We start from the raw sequence: 23,385 nt of genomic DNA, 5'->3' as shown, positions 1-23,385 counted from the left end.
GTTCTGCAGTAAGGATCCAAAAGTCTAGTGTAATGCTGCAGCTGTGTGGCCATTTGACATAAATATTACAGTATTTTTAAAATACCGTGTGGCGTTCCTCTGTCATGAACTCCGATGAGCAGATGTCCGGCTCCAAGCTGACCATTCTGGGCTTTCTTTGCAGTCAGCAGAGAAAAATAAGCATCTCCAGAGGATGAGTCATCAGGCTGACCTCATGGTGCTCTTCCAATGAGATGAATCATCCCCTGGAGATGCCATTTTTTCTCTGCTGGCCATAGAGGATTCGTAGGGGCTCTAGCTCAGAATCAGATGTGCAACTTTTGCATGCCTTGTTCAGATCAGATCAATCCCACTTACTGTGTGTAGTCTTGATACAGAAGGACGTAGTATAAGGGAAGAACTTGGATTTAGCTAAAAATGCCAGCATTGTGGCAGGGAATATTATGGGGAGTGAAGAAGAAATAGGTTAAGAAAATGGGCTTCAAGTGCACTCACCTGGAACACACACACTGTCTATGCGGGCCTCAGTATAAAATGCTTTCTTATTAATGAGGATTAGTGTGGTCAGAACATTTCAGCTTACGGCCCAACTACTAAAAAAGTACAGGTATTGAAATCCCTGCTACAAATTTCTGCCTGGATGTATTTAGAAGATTACCAAGTGGATTACCCCTAGAAATTTGGGTCAAGTGTTCAGCATGTGAATTAATTACCTGACCAAGGCTTTTGTGCCAGGATAATCAGTGAAATAAGTGTATTACTGCTGTCACACCACCAATTTACAGCTCCTGATTTAAGTTCTACAGGGAGTCTTAGCCTTGTTATAGTGCTTCTTCAGTTATTTAAGGGATAAAGAGAGAAAAATGTCCACTTCCTTTCTTTTACTAAATTACTTGGTTTTTCTAGATCTGAATCTGTGCTTAAAATGCAGTTGTTTCCCAGGATTTTGGATAGTTCTGTCTTTGCAGTTTGATTTCTGAATTATTCCACTTTGCTTCCACAGCAGAGTTATGTGTGGCACTGCTCCCTGACTTTCCATGCATCTCCGTTTTATTTCCTCCCAAACCACCTTATTAGCCTAAGGCTTATAGATGTTGATCCTCATGTTTAAAAAAAAAAACAGAAGCCCTAGAGACATCGCATTGAGCTGTTTTTCAAGACTACACCAAAGCTGCAATTCTCTCCTCTTTCTCCTCCATGCACTGTAAATGTTGTCTAGCTCTTACTGAGGTTTCAGACTATTTAGTGCGCTGTCCCTAGACAATATTTTTAAAAGTACCTATAGGTGAGGGAAGACCCAATATCCCATATTCAAAAATTAATTTGATATCTCAAGAGTCAGACACACAAGGGGGTGGAAGAGTTCCAGTAGGCAGGTAGATAGATACACAGTGTAATTAACAAGAGTGCCCCACGGCTGGGTGCTGAGCAGCTAATGACGCTCACTTATTTGGTCATTTTTGTCAATTTTACTAATGCATGAATCTTCAAGGGACTTAGGCACCAGGTCCCCCCCATCAAGGTCTATGAATTAGTCTCTCGCGTGCCTGTGGGGGAACAGCAGGAGGGTGGATTTTACCATGGAGCCCTCTGGCCAGATTACTTCCCTGTCACATGGTAGCCTTCACTTTTGCTCTTTCCTCGGCCTTCAGGGAATTTCAGTGCCTAGTGGTCAGGACAATCTTTTGAAAAGTTATGTTTAAATATCCTGAATGCCAGTGAAGGAACTGAACCTAAGCCTTGCTTCTTCCAAGAATGCTCTGGAATGGTGAGGTCTGGTGCTCTGAAAGGCAATATTGACCTTCCTTAGGCTGTTTGACAGATGGTTTTATGCACCTGATCCGGAACGATGCCAGGTGGAGGGAGGTGTCTCCCTGCCTCCCGCAACATGGCATTGAACAGACAGAGCAACTACATACATCTATGGCACATTCCCACCCAGGGGATGTGTATGCACAGTCCTTCAGCTAGTTATGGCAGTGGCCTTAAGCATTCCCAAGTGTGAAGCCCTTCCCCCCTGTACTTTGTAGGACGCCTGAGCTTTAACCCATCACAGTTCACTACAGATAATCACCAGGGACTTAGAACTTGTTTAGAAGGCCTGATTGTCAAAATGCAGGTCTGAAGGTGTGCATAGACACATGGTTCATCCTCCAGGGCAAGCTGGAGTATAAACCTTCAGAGTAATTTATTCCAGTGTAACTAATCACAGATGTGTCCTTACCTCCTGGTGGATGTGTGGTTGCTGGAAAGGGAAGGGAGTTCCCAGTGACCCTTCGTGCATTAGCTGGCATCAGGGAGAAGAGATGTGCTGCAGGTTCTCACCCTACCTTGGCAAGCAGTAATTAGCTCATTGACTCTTAGTAAGTAATTTTTGAAAAGAGAAGGTAGACCTCCTAAATCACTTAGACATGTTTAAAGGTTGCCATCCTGAATTTCATTCACAACCGCCAAGTGGCAACCCTGCTGTTGGCATTAGGCAAGCCAGTGGCAAGCCAGTGTAGCAATCCCCAGCACTCAGTATTCAGGGCCAGTATATACCAGTAGGTGATCCTGGTATTTCCAGGAGACCTCATGGACAAGCTACAAACTGACACTTTTTTTTTTTTTTCCATTTCAGCTACTAAATATCATGCTGTCATAATAGTAAAAGCAAAACTGTTACAAAGTTTAGCACAGTTTGTAAGTGACAGGATACAATCCCCAGCAGTACTGCGGAAGTATTTGTAAATTGTAAAACAGATCTTTCCACTAACTAAAAATAAAATGTTGGGATCTTTTTCTTGGTACAGTTCTAACTGTGGTCAGGGACCAAAACTTTGTCATTTTTGGTCACTTACAAAGTCTTAAAATACAAGGATTCCTATCTGTGGATAAAAGTGGCATTATTAATTCTTTCAAAGAAGGAAAGAGACAGCATCTGTCCCTCCTTTGCCTGGATAATAAGCTGACTTCTGAGAGAATCAGAAAAAGCACTACAGTTTTCATTATGTCTCTAGTGTACCTTTGCCACAAAAGCCGTGGTGGTGGCAGAGAAAAAGCCTGTGGAGAGGAAAAGTATGTGAGTGGTATCCCAGCTTTGCACGCGGCTGTCATCAGAGCAATATGCTATGGTGCTCTGAATCTAACAGCTCCTGTATAGGCGCTCTACGACACTATGCTGATATGGGTGAGGGGGGAAGTGGGAAGGCATCCAGAGCAATTGGAGTATTAGGCATCATCTAAAGCAAGCACACAGCATCATCAGCCAGGTTTTTGTGACAGCTCTACCTGCCATTGCCTGCTTTGATTTTTTGAAAATGATCTCGAGATCTGAACTGCATAGTCCAATTCCAGTCATTGTGTAGATATTCTTCCCATCTTGCTATTGAAAGAAACTAATTTTCACTCCACAGCTCAATATACAGGGTGCCTGCCACTTCTTTCTGCTGCCAGTAAGCTTGTTTGCTTCCCTGTGCTCCTGCATTGCATGTAAAGGTGTACATGGAGGTAAAAGCAAAGAGGTAGTAATCTTTCAAGAAGTCCTGAAACAAAGAAACCTGGTATTAGGAGAGATTTCAGTTTAGCTACTTAGCCTGTTGCTAAGCATCCACAGCCCTTTTATTTGTGACACAGGGTATGAGGCTAGACACACCTTTGAGCTGATTTAGTAGGGCTGTTCATTAAGGAGAATCAAAGGTTTGGGGAGAAGACTGTGTCATGTCCCCCTCCTTGGGAAGGTCAGGATTATCACGTTCGGTTTTCTCTCCCTTCCTACTGAAGGGCTAGTGGTGTATTAGAGTACTCTGACTTTTTTTCAAATAGCTGGAAAGTATCTGATATAAATACCCCTCGTCCCCTATCCCCACACCCCAATATAAATTGAAGTTAAAGAATTCTGAAGGGAAATGCATTCTCAACAGACTGAATAAAATTCTCCTCTCTTCAGGTTTGTTCATCTTCGTTCTCTGTTCTCTCTGTATGTGATTTAATCTGTTTTAACACTATCAGTGCCTTCCCGATAGAATCTTAGTTTTTAATACGGAAGAAGGAAGCAAAAATATTAAAAATGCTTTTTAAGCTTTCTTCAAAAAGGGATTGGGATCAGTTTTGTTCTTCTCATTACAGGTTCACTTCAAAAGTTGCTCTCTTACTTTAGAAAAGGTAGAATTTACATTGATATGATGGTGATTACTAAAATCACCATCTTATCTGATTTGCTTTAAATTCTGTGCTGCAGTCTTTTTTCCCAGTAATCCTTCCACTTTTTAGTATATTCTCTTAGTACTAAGAATGAAGGCAGTTTCATTACAGGTATTGAAAGCATGCTGGTTAAAATTGTCTTAGCAGACTTTTTATATACATTCATGCTTTCTGACTATTCTTTCAACTGCTCTGCATTAATAACAACTTTTAAAAGGATTTTTCTGCTCTTTAATTGTCCGGTCTCACAGGCTTTCTTTCATTTGCCGGTGACTAATTCAAAAATATGAGCTTACTTTATGTGCAGTTTTTAGGTCATCATTAAGCTCTTTGTGAAAGAGATTGAGTCATATAATGTGTTTTTACAGTGCAGCCCAGATCTCAGTTGGTGTCATAGAATGCCACTATAATACAAATAAAAACATTAATCATTCATGTCATTAGTTGCCACTATTACTTTCTACCTTGATGTATTTCTACAAAAAAAATTAAATACAAAATAACCTCCACAATCCATCCAGTCCCTTTTGATTAGCTCATTTAGTCGGTGTGCTCTTTGCTTGCTTCTGTACTGATAATTTGTCCAGTAAAGCTCAGCTGGGTATCTCTATTCTTTTTCACTTGTCCTTCAATTTTCCATCTCATGTACACATGTTCTCAAAAGCATTTCTATCCAGGATGCTGCAGCAGTGGCAGAGAATAGAGATGAAAGGCTCCATTTCTACTTTACCTTGCATTCTTATAATTCCTCCCCACTTCCTTGCAGTAGAACCCTTTGTGGTTGCAGCCTGTAGTGTTTCAGATAGCTTATTCCTTTGTGTTTCATTTTCTTTTAATTTCTTCATTCCTTCCATTGTCTGCAGCCTTCATTCCACCTAAAGTCAATAAGAATCTTGGTATCGACTTAAGTGTGGCCAGAATTTCAACAGAAGCTCTTCTCCTGTTATTTTTAACACTTTTTTTAAAAAATGTAGGCCATTAAATATGCATGGTGTTTTGTAGCAAAACAAAAGCATTGCCTCCCAAGAGATTTCGGTCTAAGGCCCCATTTTGACAACTCATGCCACTTGCCTGGATCTTGCAGGATCTCCCAGATGATGTAACAAGGTTCAAAGCAAAGAAGCCCGTGCTTGAATCACATGGAAACCTGTGCTTGGTTTTGAGCTGCGTGGCTGAGTAGGGATGGAGTTAAGGCCCTGATGCTTCACAGAACTGAACTGTAAATGTTGTATGGAAGTGAACATTAAGGGATGAGAGTAAGGCATTAGAGCAGGAAGGAAAGATGGAGGTTTCACGCAAAAGATTTTCTGAGTTGGCTGTGCATACGCGTCATGTGTCTTGTACATCTAAAACTGTTCAGGCTTCTTATAAGTAAATGAGTAGACTTCGTAAATATGAATATGAATAACCCTATGCAACTATGCTTGATTTTTTGTATGATTGCCACAAGTGCTATGGCTGTTGAAGCCTCCTCATCCACTTCTCTATTCTTTTTCTTCAGCAAAAGAAACCATATTATTCCCAAAACAAATATAGCCCTCTTGATCTCCTAGGAACATTCTAATCTGCAAGTTCCCTGGACAATTATTACCTAGAAAGAAAGAAAGTACCTTCACTTAATGGGACCTGAACCAGAATTCAGTCACATTTATGATATTCATTCATCTCAGAGTTCCTTTGGGGTTCTTTTTGTACAGGCTTACAAAAACACTTGTTCCTACTTTTGCTATTTTTAAATCTGAGAACTGAAAAAAAGGTCTGCCTAACCATAAATAACAATGAGAACAGCTAATTAAATGCAGTGCGTTGGGGATGGCTTATAATCTGTCATGTCAAGCTGATGAAGAAAGTAGCATTTACTTAATCTTTGAGTTAGTGAGGTGGCGGGGTTGCATGGGGTTTTTTTTTTTTAGGTTTCTTTCTGAATGTCAACACAAGGTCTGTGAAGTCTGTTCTGTAATATAATAAGGTGGCATTAAAAGAGCAGGTACTGTACATTTGTACCTGCCCTACTGTGTTGTACTGGCCTGGTGTCAGGTTTCTGTTTGTTGAGAAATGACATGGAGGTGAAGTGGTCTTGTTGAGTCCAAGTGATTTATCATATGGCACTGCGCCAGTGCTTGCTGTTACACCAACCTGTCAGTTTCTTCATTGTAAATTAAACCACGTTTCACAACCTACAACATTCTCAAAGCTTATTTTGTAGACATATTTTCTAGCAATACCTTGCAGGGCAAACTGGGCTCTCTTTAATCAGAGTGTATATTTTTTTTATTTCAAAGTGTAACAAGGAGTGTTCTTCCATTTCTAGAACTATTAATTGTTGATATACATACCTCAGACAAGTTACTGTGCAGGTTTCGGTATAAATCCTGAAAATGGGACATTTTCAGTAAACCCATTGTGCTCCTTCTTTCACTCTTCCTCACTGGGTGTCTTAGCTGAAAGAAGAAGAAAGGAAAACAACAGCTGCTGACACTGAGGCTCAATGTTTTTACAAGACTGAGGATTTATAATTTGTGCTGTGGTGTAAGAATTTATTATTTTGTCCTTCATCTATGTGGAAGAATCTGCTTATCGTATTATGAAAAAATATTTCTTCCTGAGTCACTGAGATGTAGACCACTGGCATTCATTCTGCCTCTAAATAACCCACACAAACATGTTGACTGGGACCAGTCTGAGTCAGATGGAAGAGGAAGGGGAATCAACCTTCAACACAGACAAACCTCTGCGTGGTCTCACACGCTGTAGGCCCAGTCAAAGGGAAATGTAGAAATAACAGAGTGTAATTTAGAGAGAGGACACTTAGACTTGCTTCTCATTCTTCCTAGTATTCAGGTAGGTGAGACAGGGTAGACAGAAGAGGAAAACATCCTTCTTACGCTGATAAGCCTTTTAATGGTTCCCTGCAACACCAAGATCCCTGCATCAGGATGAGGGCAGAAGAATTGAGGCTGCTAGTAAAAGATAACCCCACTGACCCTGTCTATAGGAATAAATTAAGCTGAGCTAGGGCAGGCTTGTCCATACTGTTTGACCATAAGAAAGTTGTTGCTCTGGGCCAGATAGCATTTTCTCACACGATGTGGGTACAGTTTAGGGTTTGGTGCAGGCCAAGTAGTTTCTCCAAAAGCATCTTTTTTGGGAGAGAGAAGGGTTTCTGCTGCAGGGACACTCAGCATGTTGTGCCAGTTGGTTTCAGGGAAGAATGGTCCCTGGCTGGTTTTGCTTGCTAGTACAGATTTAGTTGTTGGCGGTAAGGCAAGCTGAGGGATGGCAGCATTGCAAGCTGACTTCCCACACAGCAAAACGATCTGGGAGATAAATCACTGGAGGCACTGTTCTCTTGGTCTGTCCAAAAAGGTGGAATTTGGGGATAAAATAGAGAAGTCCTGTGGTTTTCTCCTTTATCATGCAATGTCTTAAGACTGTGTCTTAAGGAACCTACAGCCACCCAGACAGCAAGCACATCAAACTGCCTGCTCTTCTCTGATGAGCTGCAGCCACAATTCACCTTCTGTTTGATACCCATGGATGCTTTCTGGGTTCTTTTTGTTTTGATTAAAAAAAAAAAAAAGAACAAAAAACAACTGAACACAAAACCCCCATTAAAAAAAAAAATAAGGATGCCATTTATTTGTGGCAGATGAGCCATTTTGCATACCTATCAAAATCTATGCCTTCATTATACAAATCTATAATGGCATTTGCTTACGTATCCAACTGATGACCAATGGTACGCTTTATTTTAAGACTCATCCTTTGCATTATCTGCAACCTTCTCCAAGGTGATATTTCCGACCTTTATGTTTTCCTCCTCTGACAGTCAATGGCAATTGCATCTGTGGCATGTCAACTGAGTAACAGGGAGGGGCTGCAGGTTTTCAGCTGTAAATGTGTGAAAGGCAAATTCTTTTCTGAAAGCAAACAGTATCATAACCAGAAGACTGAAGGTTTGGCCTAGATTAGTTTAAAAAAAAAAATGTTTCTTTCATTACTCTGCAATCTGTCTACCATTTCTCTTATTGATGTCACATGTCATTCGCCTACAAGCAATTTTATCCTTAGACTTAATGCTAAGATCTATTCAGTATGGCACGAAATGCCTTTCAGGACTGTTGCCAAAAATATTCTCTTTCCTATCCAAAACTGACCTGGAGACTCTAATTCATTCACTTACAGCATCTAGCCTTGACTACTGTAATTCCTTGGTTTGCTGGGCTTGGAGCCAAATCGATTGGCAGACTCCTGCTTACTCAGAATTCAGCAACAAGGCTTCTGACCCAAACCACGCCAACTCTGAATCCTCCCTGTGCTGCAAATCTATATTTGAAAAGCATGTTATACATTTACTGTAACAGTTTCCTTTACACTGTAATTTTATGGGTGGAATTTTTCTTTTACCCTCCATGTCAACTGTCGCACTCTTACAGAATTTTTCTGAGCTAAATTACCATCTATTCTACTCTTGCACTTACAGTAATTTAGTGCAAAGCCCTTTTCATCCTGTATCCCTAACTGGTGGAATTTGGAGTGAATTTCTATATGAAATCTGATTATTTTATCTGCCAGAGAATACTTTTGTTTTTATTTTAACACGTTTTGTTTCAGTTTCTATTTTCTTTCTTTTTTATTGTAAGGCATTATAAAACATTTGGTTGCTGATGTTCTTTATTATTGCACACAAGAAATTAAAAATAATCATGTATGCATGGCAGCTGATAACATAATAAGCAAAGGAAAAATCAACTACTTCTTGTCTCCTGAACCCAAGGAGAAATTTCAGCCTTCACTCAATCATGTATTTTAAATAGCCTGCTTGATAAAGGTAATGGAGGTTAAAAGTGTTCTCTCTACCTCTTAATCAGCCAGTGAGACTATACTTTGATTCTCATTTATTTCTGTTCCTCTCTGTTAGTATCATTTTCAAATATCCTGTGTCAAATATTCTCTTGCCTTGGAGATAATTCTAGTTTTCCCTTTAATCCAATCTTGTATGCAACTTCTGCAGGCATCGTTTAAGGGAATTTTTTTGTTGTTGTTATTGTTGTTCCTAGTTTTTCTGGTTGTTTTTACATTTATACTTTATAACGATACCCTGTTTTGGTAGCATGTTCTATGGTAACAGAAACTGTGGTTTAAACTTTCATTTAATACGCTTACTATGAGCTGGCACCTCTAATAAAGTGTATTGTAGTTACAATGCATTTGTTAAACATTGACACTTGCATATCACTCTAGGCTTAGTTGTTTAGGTCTTTTTAGTTATTTATAACTCAGCAGAAAAACAATTAGATAATAATGCTTTGTCTGAAACTTGCCATATAAATTACCAGCCTCAGAATAAGTTATTAGGAAAGATGCAATTATTTACGTTCCGTAAGTTATATTGATAGGAAAAACAATTACGTGGTATGGACCCTTCCAGAACAATGTGGGTTTTTAAACCCTAATTTAGTGAGGAAACAGCTTTGCATATGGTCAATGAAAATCTGATATAGCATAGAACTTACCAACAGATGTTTGACAATGAATATTTCATGTTACTTAATAATTCTACTTACCAGTCACAGCTGACAGTACAGTGCATCCCAGAGTTCAAGGTGCCTTAGAGAGATAGGTATGATCTGTTGTTTCATCTTGGAAATTGCTTTCTGGAGGTCAGGAACTAGTCTGAAAACCATGGTCAGCAGCAAGACTGGGAACAACTGTTTCACTCAGATTCTGCAGTTATCAGCCCCAAACCTGAGACCTTCCTTTAGCCAAATCTTACCCAGACATGGAGGAAAAGTGAGTTAACTGGAGAGGTTCTCAGCTGACATAAACTCTCCCGGCTTCCTCTTAGGGATGATTCTACCATCCTTATGGACTCTGCTGCTGGATCACTTACCCATACAATTTTGATCCTGCTCAGGGGTGGGTACATTATGTCTTGTTTTCCAACTACCCAGAGCACAGGAGTTATGCCAACTTTAGCCTTCCAGGGTGTTTGTGGGAGAAAAAATGAATCTTGATGCAACATGAATTAACCTACAAAGAAATGCAAACTGGTAGAACGGGTTTATATTGGATTGCCTTCTCATAACATGTGAATGCAGGATTTTGATGCAGTACAAAGAGATGTGAAGCCACTTTTCTGTACTGTCAAACCATGGCCTTGGCTGCTGTTTAGTTTTGATGTAATGCTTGGAGACCTTTTAGGTTGGGTGTTACCCGTGGGTGTGTGTAACACTTCGATTGCCTAGATTGCTGTATATATTGAAATTGCTGTATGTACATTGACACTTTCTTTGAACACAGTGTAGTGGGATGTTGGTCTTTGATATGTACCAGTTTAATATTCTCCTCTACATTTCCCTTTTTTAATTATCCCCAGCTGCCTATTGCATAAAGTTTCTTTAAATGCCTTGATTTTTAGCATCTAGTACTCATAGTATCCTACCCCATTTTTTAATTCCTGAGAGTTACGTAAGCAAAGGAGATCCTTTTTTTACTTTGCCTACTGCAGTTACGCAAGAAAAACTCTTAAGACATCTTCCTAGCTTGTTTCCTAGCTAGTTTCCATTGAGGAGAGTTTCTGAAATGATCAGATAATGACTTTTGATAAATCTTAGCTCCTGTTCACAGAATGTAAATTAAACACTTTAAAGTTCAAATGTTTTTCAAAATTCAGATGATCTTATTAATACCTACTAGTGGAAAATGGCAAACCAGCTCTTCCTCATATCTTTGTGAGTCTTTTCTACTTGAATTTCCACTTGCAAACTAAAAACATTTTGTTAATTAAGCAAGGTTTTCTGAGCACCTGGGTCATCAACACAATGATAGTAATTAAATTCTAGCCTCAGTTTCTACACACATAATAATAGAGTGCTTTAGCATTTTCATTCTTTTTGAATTAATTGAATAAATATACACAACATAACTTCCTTGATACATCCACCCTTGACTCCAAGAAAGTTCTAACAGGCTGAAATTATCACATCTGCTATTAAAACTTGAATGGACTGCAAATGGATCACAAATAAATCATCCCAGTAGTTTCGAGACACCTTCTTCAGTATAAACTCCATATAAGTATTAATTGTAAAAGACTACATTTGTTTTCTATGGTTTTAGAAGTTAATTAACCAGTCCTGATGATTGCAAAGAAAAACTTCCATATGTGATTCAAAATGCTGTAGTCTACCTGAATCTGAAAGCAGCCTGCAACAGTAGTAAAAAAAGAGAATAGAAGAAATGTGCTCCTATTCAAGCAAGTGGAGTTAATTTTCAGATCTAGAGGTGAAAGGTACCTAACTGACTTACTAGGTGAGCTCACCTTTTTAGGAAAGATAGGTTGTTGTGTATAATAAGATCTTCCACAACTGTGACTTGAGTGGAGAAGGAGAGCAGCCATCGATCAACTCAATGAGGGACCAGATCAGAGGGCATTACAGCACTTCTGCCACCATTTCTTGGTGAAGGAGGTGTGAGGGAGGTGCTGCAAGCTGCACCTTTACAAAACAGTGGACATTGTTTTACCCCAGGAATCTAAAGAGGTAAATAGCCAAGAACCTTGTCAAAGAGTGGAAACATTTTTCAGTTTGAGCTCATAGGTCAGCACAGATGCTCACTCAGGAGCACTGCCCAGGTCATTTGTAGAAAATCTGGATTTCTTCATGGTCTTGCATTAACTGCAATCCCAGCTGTGCTGGGATTAAAGCAATTTATATCTTGGTCAAATCATTTCTAGGCAGGTCACTGTTGTGGAAAGGCAATGTTACTTGTAACTGATGTGAAGAGAAAGAAAAAAGTGTTGGGAGAAAAGTTTCTGATTTAGGTTGAACACGTAGCTAAAAACCTAAGGATTTCAATTGTACTAGATAGTTGACCTAAATATTGATGTCTGACTTCAGAACAGATTCATTGGAGTTAAGAGGGAAGCCCATTTCACATCTCTTCTTCATCTTACATGTGCAAAAAATGCGACTGTTCAGGTACATGAGCATACATAGGCCATGGTCACAGGACAGAATGATCTACCACAGGTGAGCCCGTTCACATTCAATAGAAGAGAAGCAGCAGCTGCAGCTACAGAATTACAACATCAATGTACGTTTTAGCCCTTCCCCTCTGCTGACAAATTCCCACTAGCTGCCCTTCGAAACAGACCCTGCTTGTCTTTCACGCTTTCATTTGTACAGCCTGCTCATCTGTACGCCGCTGCCACGGGAGAACATGTGTCAGGTTTATGCCTCGAGTGTCATTTCTGTAGTCACACACCTATAGAGACACACGCAAAGGCACGTGGCTGCGCAGAGAGTTGTAGCATACGTCACAGGGAAGCAGCTGCATGCATGTTATTTGGTAGATAGTTATAAGTTGTGTAGACTAAAGTTATGGAGACAGACTTGAAGGGAGACATCTCCAACATTGATAAAATGTAAGTACAAAAGACACATCATTGGATGGATATTGATGATGTTGTTTCAGTAATGACATCATCCATAGACTCCTAGTGTCTTTGCTTTGCTTCTCTATAGTGATCACAACATAAATTGCTTGTCTTGTTTGACTTCCTTGTTCACCAAAGTTGAGCAGATTGTCGCCGTTTTCAACGCTTCTACCAGACAAAAAGCTTGGGACCATTTCTCGAAAGCCCAGCGAAAGAACATAGACATTTGGCGAAAGCATTCTGAGGTTGGTGATTTTATTATTACTTTATATCCATCATCTCACAGCTGGATTGACACAGAACGAGTGTGATTGTAGCTGGACGTAGTGTATCCAGCAATATTTACGGCTATCGTTTTGGCTGTTAATCAACTGGCCATTATACAGTCTCATCTACAGTATGAATTGCTCCCGTTGCTCTCATTATGATAATAGTCATTAAATAACACTAAGACAGAGAGCAATGTGTTTTTATTTTTCATGCAAAATTTGGGAAATCATTGGAGGATTATGTTTACTACCTAGCATAATGAACTGAAGTAGTGAAATTGGGAATTATATTTTCAACTAAGGACAAAATTAAGAATTATTTCTGAAAACTGTCTCTTTAGGAGTCATCATGATCTGTTTTTAAAAGAAGTATTCTGTAGCACAGATCTTTTTTTCTCATTATGCCATCACATGGTCATTATAAGATGACTTTGCCTGAAAATAATATAGAGAATTTATTTCCTAAGTAACGACTTAAGCATATTAAGTCCAGAATTATGACATACTCCTTCCCATTTGTTTTATGTTTATCTTGAAAAAAGTAGATGCGTCACTTGTATTGATTCTAAGTATTATGCTTGCAAAGAGACCAGTATAAATGTAATCATACTACCACACAGAGTTAGCAATGTGGGACCATGCATGTGTGACTGTCATAAGCATGAGCAGAGGAAATGAGATTCTAACTCCCCTTGCTGCGAGTGGTAGCAAGGGAAGCACTAGACCTCATCCTGTGTTTTGGTCATCCAGCTTTCGTTTTTAATTCAGTATATACGCTATGAGCCTGTATTTTAAAAAGTAAGTACCGCTGTCTTTGTTTTCTTTCTTTCGTCTTCCTTTTTTTTTTTTTTTTTCAATATGAGCAACTTACATACACTTGGTTTACCTTCATGTAGTACAGTATGTTGATTGTTACTATCACAGTCCTCTAAATGATTTTGCTGTGTCTCAGAATAAAAACTTTAGAAGGTAAGGTGCACTTATTTAATTATTTTGTAGTACACTTGTAAAATAAGTGTTGTACACTTAGTTTGAGAAACACTAAATTGCTGTGATATAAATCATTTGGATAACATTTTAAGTGCCCATTAACTAATGCTAAATTACAGTTGAATACCAATGGCACTAAATGTAGCATCCACATGAATACCAAATGAATTCTTTATTATCAGTGCTATTATGGTGAATACCAAATGACTTCACAATAATGGGACACTTAAAATAAAATGTTAGCATAATTTATTGGTACAAACTGTATTTTGCATTTTGTTCACAAATATTTCATACAAGTAGTGGGTAAGGATTTGTTCAACTGAAAGTTGGGAAGCTGGGGATTGATGTTTGTCTTATCTTTTAGAGAAGTATGAAAAGAGGATTTGCTAGTAGATTGTTCCAATTATATTAAGACCATCCCTTCTTAAACTAACTTCCTCTAAAGGGATGTGGGGTGTCATTCATTTGCTGGTTTCTAAATCTTTAATAAACTGAAATGTGTAATACTTGGACTTTCCAGAAATGTTAATTCACTACTCCTTTTTTCAAATATTACTGCCTTATGTTTTTCTAAGAAGAGGACAACAAAAACAATTCAAAAACACGTGAAGGCTCTCGCTAAACCGTTATATTTTAGAAGTGCCTGTTTTTCAGATGTGAAATATGATGAAAATGTACCAAACGGCATCTTTGATTTAAACCATATTTTCTATTATTATATACATTATCTGCTAATTTGTTTAAATACCTGATCACCTTCCCTTTTTTCCTAAATTTAGGAAAGCTGTGCTAGAAACCCAAACCCAAAGCAAACACTAGTACACATAGACATCCACCATGGAAGGTTATTGGCTTTGCTGCTAATGTAGACATTGGTGAATCAGAGACATTTATCCCCTACAGAGGGAGGAAATATAAGCGGATATCTGCTCATATATGCAGTATACTTCCCCAGGAAAGAGTGCAGGTGGCCTCTTCCAATAAGGAATTAAGAAATGGCTTGCTAATTCCTTCCAGAGGCCCCTCTGATTGTATGAGACACTGGCTGACAATTTACCTTTTTAATCACTTTTTTAAAATTTGAGATTATTGTCATGTAAAACACCCACTAATTAGCCTCCTTGCCTTTGCTGGGATTAATGGGCACATATACATTTATCAGAATATTTGAGATCTGCCGATGAACCCAGGGTACAGCTCAAGGGAAACGCCTTCCCTTTTTTCACGCGGTCCCTCTCTGACAGCTTATTGTTAATTGCACGGAGCAGTGGTCCGACTCCTCAATGCCGTCTCCTCCTTCCACAAGACTCTTCCTTGTTTCAGAGATTTCAAACCACCTCTTTGGGAATTAAGCTCTTTGTTGGCAGAAAAATTAGCTGTCTGCGGACTGAAAAGGCCTACACTAATCACGGTGCAGCATCCCTGTGTTACACCTGACAGGATTATTAGGACAAAATAGAGTCCTCTCAATCTTCTCAGTGCTGCCATTAAAAAGCCAGCCGCTACACCCGCACCAGCTTTTCTACCCAGAACAAAGACTGTCTACACTCCCACAAAGCCCACATGCCTGCTGATCATTTACCTAGTGACATGTGCATGGGCTCCCTGCCTGCCTGCCCTTGCGGCGGTCACCCAGAAACGGGGCTTGTCCACACTGGCACTCATTTTGCAGAGATTTTCAGGACAACGTTATTGGGCTGGGGTTTTTAAATCCAAGGTGATCTGGGCTTAGGGACAGAGGGTGAGATTCCTTTGCCTAGCATTAGGGTCCTACAGTACAGAGCACTCCATCTGCACTGGTTGCTCTTGGCTCCCTTTACCGTCAGCAGAGAGAATTAGGCACATTTAGGGTGTGGTTAATATTACTTTGTTAATTACTTTGTTTGGCCGGATGAATCCTACCCCAAGCAATGGAGAGAAGCAAGAATTATCTGTACCTCAAGCAGACTGACAATCTCTTTATCAGTCTGCTTTATACACAGTTTTAAGCATTATCCCTGCTGTTAACGCAGTCCGCTATGTTTAGTGAAACTAAAGATCACTTGATGTGGAGACTCACTTTCTCTCATGTTTTCCGTGAGTGCTACCTTTGATAAATTCCGTTCTTTCACAGAAAGAATTCCCTGTGCTACTGTTGTTATAAATATTCATGTACAAATACATATGATTACAATGATAAACTATGTATAATTAAAATCAGAGCAGTATTAAAAACAGATACTAAATAATACATAATGACTTTATGGAAGTTAATACTGATGAAAGGTCATTTTGGGTTTTAGGAGCTCCGAAATGCTCACAGTGAACAGCTCATGGGAATCCGCCGGGAAGAGGAGATGGAAATGTCCGACGATGACAGTGGTGACAATCCCAGTAAAAAGCTGAGGGTAGATGATTCAGGTAAGGCCAAATCCCTCTATAATGTCAAGTATATGCAACTGCTGTTTTTTTTAAAAGCAAATTAAAACTTACATATGAGAAGTGATATATTAATAGCTGATTATGTAAGACAGTATCTTATTTTAAACCCTCATAAATTAGTTATTTAAATGATGCAAGCTGTCTCTAGGAGGTGTCTGTCACCTGTTATGATCTATAATGATGAAAATTCTCTAGTTCTGCCCTTGGCTGAAAGCATTATGCTTCTTTAGCGTGCTTGCTGCAGTCTTGCATAACAGTCTTTCATTTCATGGTTGTAGCAATGTCTTATTATGAGACCAGTTGAAGTTATGCTTTAGTCAGTTTTCTCTAAGCCTTACCTTTCTTTTCAACAAATACATAACAATGCATAAGCTCTCTAACAAATACGCTACACCATTTTAACTATGTATTTTGTGGAATTAACTTTTAAGGGTACATATTTCACAATATGGTACTGCATACTGCATTAATATGACTCATTAGATGGCTATCTTGAAAGAAAGGACAATGGTGCTTGTAATAGGCAGAAAGAGAAGCAACTTTTTGGGCTTCTAAAAGTACTCTGCTATCCAGGGTGGACACTCCAAGAGGTGGCTCAGAAGCTGCCTGAATTAAAAACTGGTAACCCGGATGGTCCCTTTGCCTGATTTCTTGACATTGGCTAATAAAGTTGTGAGTAGTTAACAAGGGTTTGCCTGTCTAGACACTCATCTTCAGAAAGAAAATTTACAGAGGCTGAAACCAAAGCATGACTGGAAACTACCAGCCAGCAGTGACCTTTAAGGAAGGTAAAGATGTAGGGAGTCATATGGAAAGAAAATGGGAGTTCAACGATGAGGATAATTTTGATGTAGGCCTTTGCATATGATCACCATATTAAGAAAGGAAAGAATTTAATTCATTCAATGGTTTCAAGTCCTTGTATGCCTTCACGAAAGTGTGAATTCAAGCTTACATAGAGGAGAGCTCTTTGGCTCCTCCTGTAACAAGATGCTGTGTGAGGCTGAACGACTCCAGAAGTAAAAGATCAAAGGAAGGAGTGTCACTCTAGCAAAGAAATGTTTACTACAGCATCTCTCTTGAGGGGAGATTTAATGTTTTTCCTGGAAGAAAAATGAAACAATAAAACCTGTAAAGGGCAACCTTAATTTTTGCTTAGCTAATTGTGTGGGTTTGAATTTTCTAGACACCATTAGCAAATGTTTGGAGCTGAGACAGTGGGTCTCTGCAGACAAAGCACTGCTAGCAATCAGAGATTTTTATGAATGTCTAATCATTTTACCTTGACTCTGTCCACTTTTATGGAGGGAAGTCATTAGAATTAACAACAGGAAAGTGGAGACAGAAATACCCACAGCCTGGACTCCAGAATAGGAGTAATGATGTTTTGAACGGTCATACTTATCGATTCAGCTAGGTTTAATATATGCATACTTAGGGCAGAGCTATGCTGATCATTCCTTTTGAAACATCACAAACAGGAAAGAGTCTTTGGGTTTTTTCCATGAAAAGAGACATTTCTATCAAATATTTTGAGATCTGGGATTTCTACAGCATTCCATGCCAAACAACTTCAGTTTATTTGTATTGTTATAATGTGGGGACTTGATTCCCCTCAGTGATAACAGACGCAAATCCAGTACTGTGTTGCGTACTAAACCAAAATTTAGTGATATGAATCCACTTGAGTACTTGTCTGTCATTGTCCATTGTACCATTCATCATCCTCTTGATCTTAGTGGAATTGATCCAGCCTCTTGCATACATAAAGTCATCCAGTTCTAAAGGTAATTTTATAGCTTTCTTCTTCCAACATTACACTCTCAGCTAAAGCAAGTGAATTTTATTCTTCTGTGACTGTCATAGAGGGAACTTGGAGTTAAAAAAGTTATGGGTATAAAACATTGGTAAATGAAAAGAAAATGAGAGAAGGGCATTTATTTTTTCATTTTTATGTACAGAGAAGTGATCCTTCCTTCTCTTAGTGTTCTTTTTAAATTACTATTTGTGTTAGCTGCCTTCTTTTTTTATTTTTTTCTTTCTTTTCGAGTACGTCATTCCAGAACCACCTCTTTATCTCACTGGAGTGGCTATTTGTATTCACAGTAACCTCTGTTCTACAAAGAATGACTTTTAAAGAATCTTTTGTCACAAAGAAACAATTCTGCACAGTAAGAAAATACTGGCACTTTCTTTATTTTTAACCCCTTTTGTTAAAATGTTTGTCTAAATGCTTAACCATGGGAAGGGCAAGGCTTGAATAACACAAAGAAGATATTGTGCCTCTTCAATTCAAGGTCAGCACGCACACATAAAGGCTTAAAAGTTTAAATCCGAAAGTGACTGAAGCAACAAGACGTGATGAATTGGTTTGTATAGTTCCAGAGTCCTGGATTGCCTGTCCTGCCATCCCAACAATTTTCCTGAGAACATTATTTTTCAGCCTGCCCTACTTGACAGTGGGAACGACAATCCTGGGATGTTGCCATCCCCAAAGCTACAAGTGACAGAGATGCCCCCAAGTTCTAACACCTGTGTCAGGTCTTTTTTTTTCCACTAGTTTACCTAGTTAAATTGCCACTAGTACAAGAAGGCTCTATTAATGGGTCCTAAGACCTCATTCTGTCTTGGTGAAGTGTAGTTTCAGCAGTCTCACAATGTAATTTCTTCTGTTAACTCAAGCCTTTTTCATTCAGAAATAACGCCACTTCTGTGAGAATCTAGGTAGTACGGTGCTGAGTGTGTCATATTTCCTCACAGCTAGACTGGTTAGAATGAAAACTTTCCTCTAGGATATCTGAAGAGAAACCTGGTCATCACCCTGAAAAAAAGAGGATGGTTTCCAGCCCCAACATTTGAAAACACAGAGAATTTAAGACCTGAGGCTGTGCAAAAGGACTTCAGTGCCTGAATGCTTATCCAGACTTGCGGGACTGCAGGTTTGAGAGGAATGTTACATTTTGCTGAGGCCTTTGTACACAATAAGTTCTGGGAATTTGAGGTAGATGATGAAATAGCTATTAGTAAGAATGGTTTGCATATTCTCTTCAAGTTGTGCAAGATACTAAGTCATGCAAGAGAACAAGTTGTGGTGCATATTAGAAACCTACTAATAGCCATTTGTTTTGGGCTTGTTACTTGTGACAGTGCAGAACAGCTCCAGGGGGAATTGTTGCAAGGTGCTTCGCTCCGTTCTAGACTCAAATCCTCTTCTTTCATCGGCCAGTTGTTTTTCTGGTTTATGAATCTGATTTAATGAGATCAGTGATTTAGTGGCAGAGCTGGAATAAGAATGGTGACCATCAGTCTCCTGGACCTGTCTTCCACCCTCTAGTCCACGTTGCAGGGCTGGGGCGCTGCCCCCTGTGCAAAGACCTTCTGCTCCTCCAGGTGTTTCACAGGTCATTCTCCCCAGGCTTAGTACCCTACTCTATCATGTGCAAGCTGAATCTTCATGGAAAAGGAAGGCATCACTACCTGCTTGTTCTTTTGGAGAGCATCTCAAACTGCTGCAAGGACCCCAGGGAAACCAATAAGTTGGCTGAACTAGCATGCATGCTAGTTTATAGGAAATCCTCCTGTTTTCACAGACTAAAAGTCATTTGTATTATGGGGAAAGCTGGCAAAAGGCTGGCCTGAGACCGGGTGAATCTCACCTGTGGGATCAGCTATTCCTTTAGAATGATTTCCCCCCCCCCAACATTCAGCCTTTAAACAGTGATTTTTCTGCAATGTGGATTTGGGAGTTTGAAAGGGACAAGAGGATTTCTGAAGTAAAGCTGGGAGATTGCTAAGAAAAAAATAATAATGATGATTGGCAACTCAGTTAATACATTTAAAAGTTAAGGTGCAGCTACTGAAGCATTAACTCGGGGGGGGAAAAAAGAGATTCAGTGCTGGAGTCTAGAGGATATACAAAAATCTTCAGAACGATCAGGATTTATGGGTGCTTCGTCTCCCACCTGCTGGCACTGGGAGTTAGGATCCACATGTAAAAGCCTCCAAAGTAATTTTAAGAATTAGTGAAGTGAAGCTGAGTGTTGTAGAAAAGAGCTGAAGTTTGGTTTATGCCTAGAAGGCACCTGTAATTTTACTTTAAGGGGGGGGGTGGGTTAATCTCTTCCTTTTGCAGTTCTCGGCAACATGCCATTAATTCTAACAATTCCAACTTCAACGAGAGACTGTGGTTGGCACCGCAGAACAGACAGAAATGCACAGTGCTTGCAGAGGGACATGGGAAGGATGGTTGCATGATTAAGGCTTTTGATTGGGATCCCAGAGCTCTGAGTCAAATCCCAGCTCTGCTACATACCCCCTGCCTGGACTAATCAATGAATTCATGTTATCTTAGCTCCCTAGTATCAAATGGAGGCAGTGATGCTTCCTTTTATTCACCCACTGCCTCTCCTGTCCACATGGATGATAAATGCCTTGGTAGAGGGCTCTGTCTGGCTGAACAGACTTGCAATAGCCCACTCATTGGGCCCCTGGAGCATTTCACCACCATTGTATTACCTGTGATGAAGTAACTTAATAACATCTTGGGGACTGCATGCAAAAAATAAAATGCAAGTTATGTAGCAGAAGCCCAGTTTGAACACATAAGACTGGTGCTGCCTTCCAAGTCAGGACATTTTAGGCCTCTGTGGCAATGGCCTCTATGGTATTTTCAAACATAGCTGAAGTAGGTGCCAAACGTCAACACTGCAGCTCTTTCTGCCTTGAACAGTAGCCTGGATCTTTAAGTGCTCTCCTGAACTGATCTGTCCTATTTGCAGCATCAGCTAAGTCAGCTGCCATAGACAGGCTGAATAGCAGGCAGTCCGTCCCACAGAAGAGTTTAAGTCCTCGTGAAAGTCAATATTTGAAAATCACACCCCTGTGCACACAGCATAAAACAGGCTTTGTGATATTGTTCATAACTGTATCTTGAAAGTTGCAAGCCTGGCAAGTCTTCAAGGAAAGCCTGAAACAACACCAAAGTGATCTGTGTGATGCTTATTCATCTATCCTCTGCAATTCAATCCTCTTTTTGCATTCTCTAAGGCTTGTGTGAATGCAGAGATGCACACGTGGGACGGAAACTGTGTTTTATAGCTGGATTAAACTGGTAGGAGAGCTTTATATAACTTCTTACAATTTTGAATAGAAATCACTGAACCCCAGCTGTGTGTAGCTGAGCTTTGCTCTTCCTTTTCTTCTGACTGTCCCAGTGTCACAGCAGATCTTATGTCAGATGTTCCTCTTCCTTCTGATCCCAGGGATCAGATCTTTCTCCCTTCCTTTCTTGTAAGACTAATCTTTTGTTCTTATGGGAAATTAAGTTTTAAACAAAAGTCTGACTTATTTTTCTGTCATTACCTCTCCATCCCATAGCTTTTCAGCATAGGATTTTCCAAAAGCGATATTTAACAAGCTCATAATTTCCCCTTTTTCCTTGTAAACACTTGTTGATGAAGATAATGTAAAATAACAAAATGTATTTACTTTAGAAATTAATGGGCTAGCATTGTTTTTTTCCTCAAATAAATCAATACCATTTCAAAGCCATCAGCAGCTGGTGTCATAATCAGCCCTGGGGTAATAAACATATAAAGGCATATGAAGATGAAAATAAATGCTATTTACAGAAGCTACTAACCAGGTTTTATAAGCAATCTCAAAGAAAAGAACATATTTAAAATCTGAAGCTCTGAATTGCCACTTTAGTGACATGGTCCCTTCTCTGGCCAGAGAAGACAGCTGAACAACCGTTTTGAGCTCTCCAAGAATGGAGTAACTTCCCTTTGAATGGAAATGCTCTGGACACAGCAGACAATCAGCTTTACTCTGAGGGACCATCAGGGATGATCACTAGAAAGCAGCACAAGATGATTACTCCCTCTATGCCAGGCAAAGTCTGCTCTAGTGTCTTTCACAGCATGCCAGTTCAGAGCTGTTATCATCAGGCAGACTCCAATTTTGTGCCTTAAAATGCATTCCATTTTTCCCACAGCTTTTACAAAAATAGGCTGAAATTCAGGAAGCGTGTAGGCAGGGGCTTAAATTTATGCCCCTGGTTTTAAGTCCATTTGGCTCTAATAATACTTCTTGTGCAGCTGAATTTAGCAGAAATGCCATAATGAGTCAGGGCTGAAAGGTAGTTGCCAAGCCTGTCTTCCCTGGGGAATAAAGAAAGCCTTGTCCTGTCCCAGGTACTGGGACAGTTCCTCTGGATCATGCACAACACAAGACCTTTGTGATGAAGGTCTATGCTGGTCCTGTAGACACAGCAGTGAAGGGGTTAACCTAACTTCCAATTTTTAGAGGAAACAGACACTTCAAAAGCATTTTCCTAATATGGGTTTTAGGAGGCTGTCCCATTTACTACAAAACAAGTCTGTTGCGCTTTGATGCTTTTCAACTGCCAGAAATACTATTATCTAGATTACATTTTATCATGTTTTCTGGGTATTTCATACTGATAAGGTTTTATGCAGGATCATTACATATGAGAATAGATTTAATCCTGTTTTTAGTAAGCTTTAAGGACACTGAGGGATTATTTATGTAATAAGATGCAAAGTTGCTATGGAAAACGCTATAGCAACCTAACATCTTCACAAAACCAAGCAGCCACTTGTGACAGCAATCTAAATTTACATTTATTTTAGTGTCATTTTATTGACATTCTTAGTATCTCATTTTGACAGCATGTTAAAATATGTTTTGCGTTCATGCTAGAACAAAATTAACAGAATGTTGTTGGAATGAAGGTGATGCTTATAATTTTTGGAGATAATTTTAGCATATTTCATTTTGTGTAAATAGCATTAAAATAGTAGTGAAAAGAAGTTTGTGTGCATCCCATCTATTTGTAATAGAGCAAACAATGCACATTGAAAGTAATATTTTATAAGTCAGTGAAAGCTAAACTGTTTTTATTTGCTTTATATCTGAATGAAAATATTCTTTAAAAAGAAATGATTTTGTTATTAGAATTTATTTCAAATCCTATATCTTTTATTATAACTTTCCCAGTTCAGGATACAGGCTATAATTTTTCATTAGGTTTCATAAAGCAGGGCATCATTTCTAAAT

At 39.3% G+C, this 23,385-nt stretch overlaps 1 protein-coding gene across 9 annotated transcripts in view; it reads left to right on the top strand.

Moving 5' to 3' along the window:
* ENOX1 (ecto-NOX disulfide-thiol exchanger 1) overlaps positions 1-23,385 on the top strand; it is a 378,888-nt gene that overhangs the window by 298,907 nt on the left and 56,596 nt on the right. For all 9 annotated transcript variants that reach the window (XM_064440830.1, XM_064440825.1, XM_064440829.1 and 6 more), the window contains 2 exons: positions 12,761-12,867; positions 16,167-16,284. In XM_064440830.1, coding sequence (XP_064296900.1) covers positions 12,761-12,867; positions 16,167-16,284 — 225 coding nt within the window. The remainder of the gene's footprint in view (positions 1-12,760; positions 12,868-16,166; positions 16,285-23,385) is intronic.

The sequence above is a fragment of the Phalacrocorax carbo genome, chromosome 1 (assembly GCF_963921805.1).
Source record: "Phalacrocorax carbo chromosome 1, bPhaCar2.1, whole genome shotgun sequence".
NCBI classification, from domain to species: Eukaryota; Metazoa; Chordata; class Aves; order Suliformes; family Phalacrocoracidae; genus Phalacrocorax; species Phalacrocorax carbo.
The sequence above is the reverse complement of the archived record's forward strand: the minus strand, read 5'-3'. Positions and strand labels throughout refer to the sequence as shown.